Here is a 2,471-nt window from a genome sequence, read left to right on the forward strand (position 1 = left end):
TGTGTGTGTGTGTGTGTGTGTGTGTGTGTGTGTATGTATGCATAAATATATATATATATATATATATATTCACATGGTCATATTACCTTCGCGAAATATATAGACCTGGTCATACTACCTTCGCGACTGCACTTTCTCGGCCTATTGACAGGCCCTTGTGTCGAGTTTCAGCTGCCCAGGCGTGACTATTGGTCTCGAACTTCTGCACCTCCTCGCTGAAAGACCATTCGCTCTGCTGCATTCAAGTACGGAACATTCGAATAAAATTAGGATGGTGATAGATGCTCAAAATGTATGAATCAGAGTTCAGAATCAGGATTGTGAAATACTTTCATCTGTGACAGAAGCGTTCATTGAGGATTCTAGTTCGCCATCTAATCGCACAAGTATAAGAGTACGAGATACTCTATATACTCATATATTGATACACAACAACCATCGAATTGAATATATATTAGTACTGTACAGGTACCCCGTAATTGACGACATACTACCTGTACGCTTAGTACAAACCACTTGATAGAAGAATAATATCAACCATATACATGCACATAGCGAAACCTTCAATTTCCCGAACGTAGACAATTATGACACTAACGGCTGGCCCAGGCTCTGTGCTACTACCCATATACACACCTACCAGTGGTGTATGACGTCAAACATACAGTTTGTAAGTCGTGCCTACGGTGATTCTTAAACATTTCAACTTAGACAAGTATGACACTACCGCCTGGCCCAGGCTCTGTGCTACTACCCATATACACACCTACCAGTGGTATATGTCTTCAAACACACAGATTGTTAGTCGTGCCCACGGTGATTCTTACACATTTACGGCCGGAGTTTACGTGTAATACAAGTACGTTCACCCCTATGCCAAATGTGTGTGTGTCAAGAACGTTTTGGCTTACGTACTTGTATACAATTGTATGCGTCTATGTGCATGCTCAGAATATGTGAGTTTCCCCGACTACATACTGTGAGAGCAAGATTTCCTCCAAAGTACACAGATATACAACGGCACTGCGTGTACTAGTATATGACCACGTACGTAAGTGTATGTGAACAAACTTTTGCGTGTGTCTCCAACCTCAGCATACAGCAGAGACCGCATTGCCATTCGCATACCTGGTTGGAGAGCGATGCTTTGGGAGCGGCGGGCGAATTCACGCATGGTTTCAACTGCTGTGCAGAGACTGGTGCCCTGTTTTCCTTCTCGAATACGTCACTGCTATTAAAGTACCGAATATTTACTATGAATGCATGGCAGCTGACTGTAGCCATATACCACATTGGGAACGGATAGGCAAGCTGACTGTAGTTGTATACCGTTTTAGGGACGGATAAGGAGAAGTTTGCAGTGGGAGAGTGATCGAGTACACAAATACAATACGTTGGTACTATAAATGCACGGCAATCGATTGCATGCCTGATACTATGTTAGGACCGGATTTAACGTGTTGGCCTGCAGTGGAAGAGTGGTGGTGGACAAAACGTTTACACATTCGTTGGTACTATAAATGCACGGTAATCGATTGCATGCCTGATACTATGTTAGGACAAGATATAGAGTGTTGGTTCACACTAAACAGGTGCTTGTCAGTCCCTGCGTACACTACTGCGGTGGCAACGGATCTCACATACACTGGCGCAGCTCTATTGCTTTGGCCTGACAAAGTGCTTGTGTATACAAATAAGGTTGTGTTCGCCGCGTACCCGATTCAGGCACTGAACTACTACTATTAGTCATTGAATGGTCTACCCAAGAATGTGCTTCCGGGTACAACATTAATTCCCTGCGCATGAAGTATTGGGTTCCGGTGCACCCGTTTCCTATCTTAGGTTCAGGTGCACCTGTTTGTTATCTTTGGTTCAGGTGCATCTGTTTCTTATCTTTGGTTCCGGTGCACCTGTTTCTTATCTTTGGTTCAGGTGCACCTGCTTCTTATCTTTGGTTCTGATGTACCTGTTCCTTACCTTTTGTCTAGCTCCCACACATTGCCACTGCCCATCCATGGAGAATCGTCACTGGTGATTGTGTGCAGAAATCATTATTTGTCATCAAGATAGCGCATTTGGTGTTCCTGCATGATCCATTCATCGACTACACAGATCTGAGAGATTCAAGTTCAACTCCACTACAGTCGCATCATCGTGCAGTACACATGCGTATGTACACTTTGAGCACATATCGTATTATTGAAGGACACACAAGCTCGAATAGAACTTGAGAACACCAATTAGGACAATCAGGCCAAACCGATTGAAAAACATACTAGTACATAGACGTTACATAGAAATCACTGTAACGCAATGAACGTTTTAATATACATATGCCAACACGTAGGGAAAACAATGAAACATGGAACGATACAGCATCAGAATTGCCCTTTTACAAGCGGACGTGGCCTTTCTCTGGGCACGCGCTACAATATATATAAATATATATAAATGTATGTATATCCATCCAT

General features: G+C 43.1%; 1 protein-coding gene across 1 annotated transcript; it reads right to left on the bottom strand.

Moving 5' to 3' along the window:
- Window positions 1-107: 107 nt before the first annotated feature.
- Window positions 108-2,012, bottom strand: SARC_14321 (hypothetical protein; the record flags this gene model as incomplete). The annotated part of the gene is made up of 3 exons (XM_014291548.1): window positions 108-235; window positions 1,129-1,315; window positions 1,978-2,012. The coding sequence occupies 3 exons, from the start codon at window positions 2,010-2,012 to the stop codon at window positions 110-112; spliced, it is 348 nt and encodes a 115-aa protein (XP_014147023.1). The 3' UTR covers window positions 108-109.
- Window positions 2,013-2,471: the final 459 nt, after the last annotated feature.

The sequence above is a fragment of the Sphaeroforma arctica genome (assembly GCF_001186125.1).
Source record: "Sphaeroforma arctica JP610 unplaced genomic scaffold supercont1.4455, whole genome shotgun sequence".
NCBI classification, from domain to species: Eukaryota; class Ichthyosporea; order Ichthyophonida; genus Sphaeroforma; species Sphaeroforma arctica.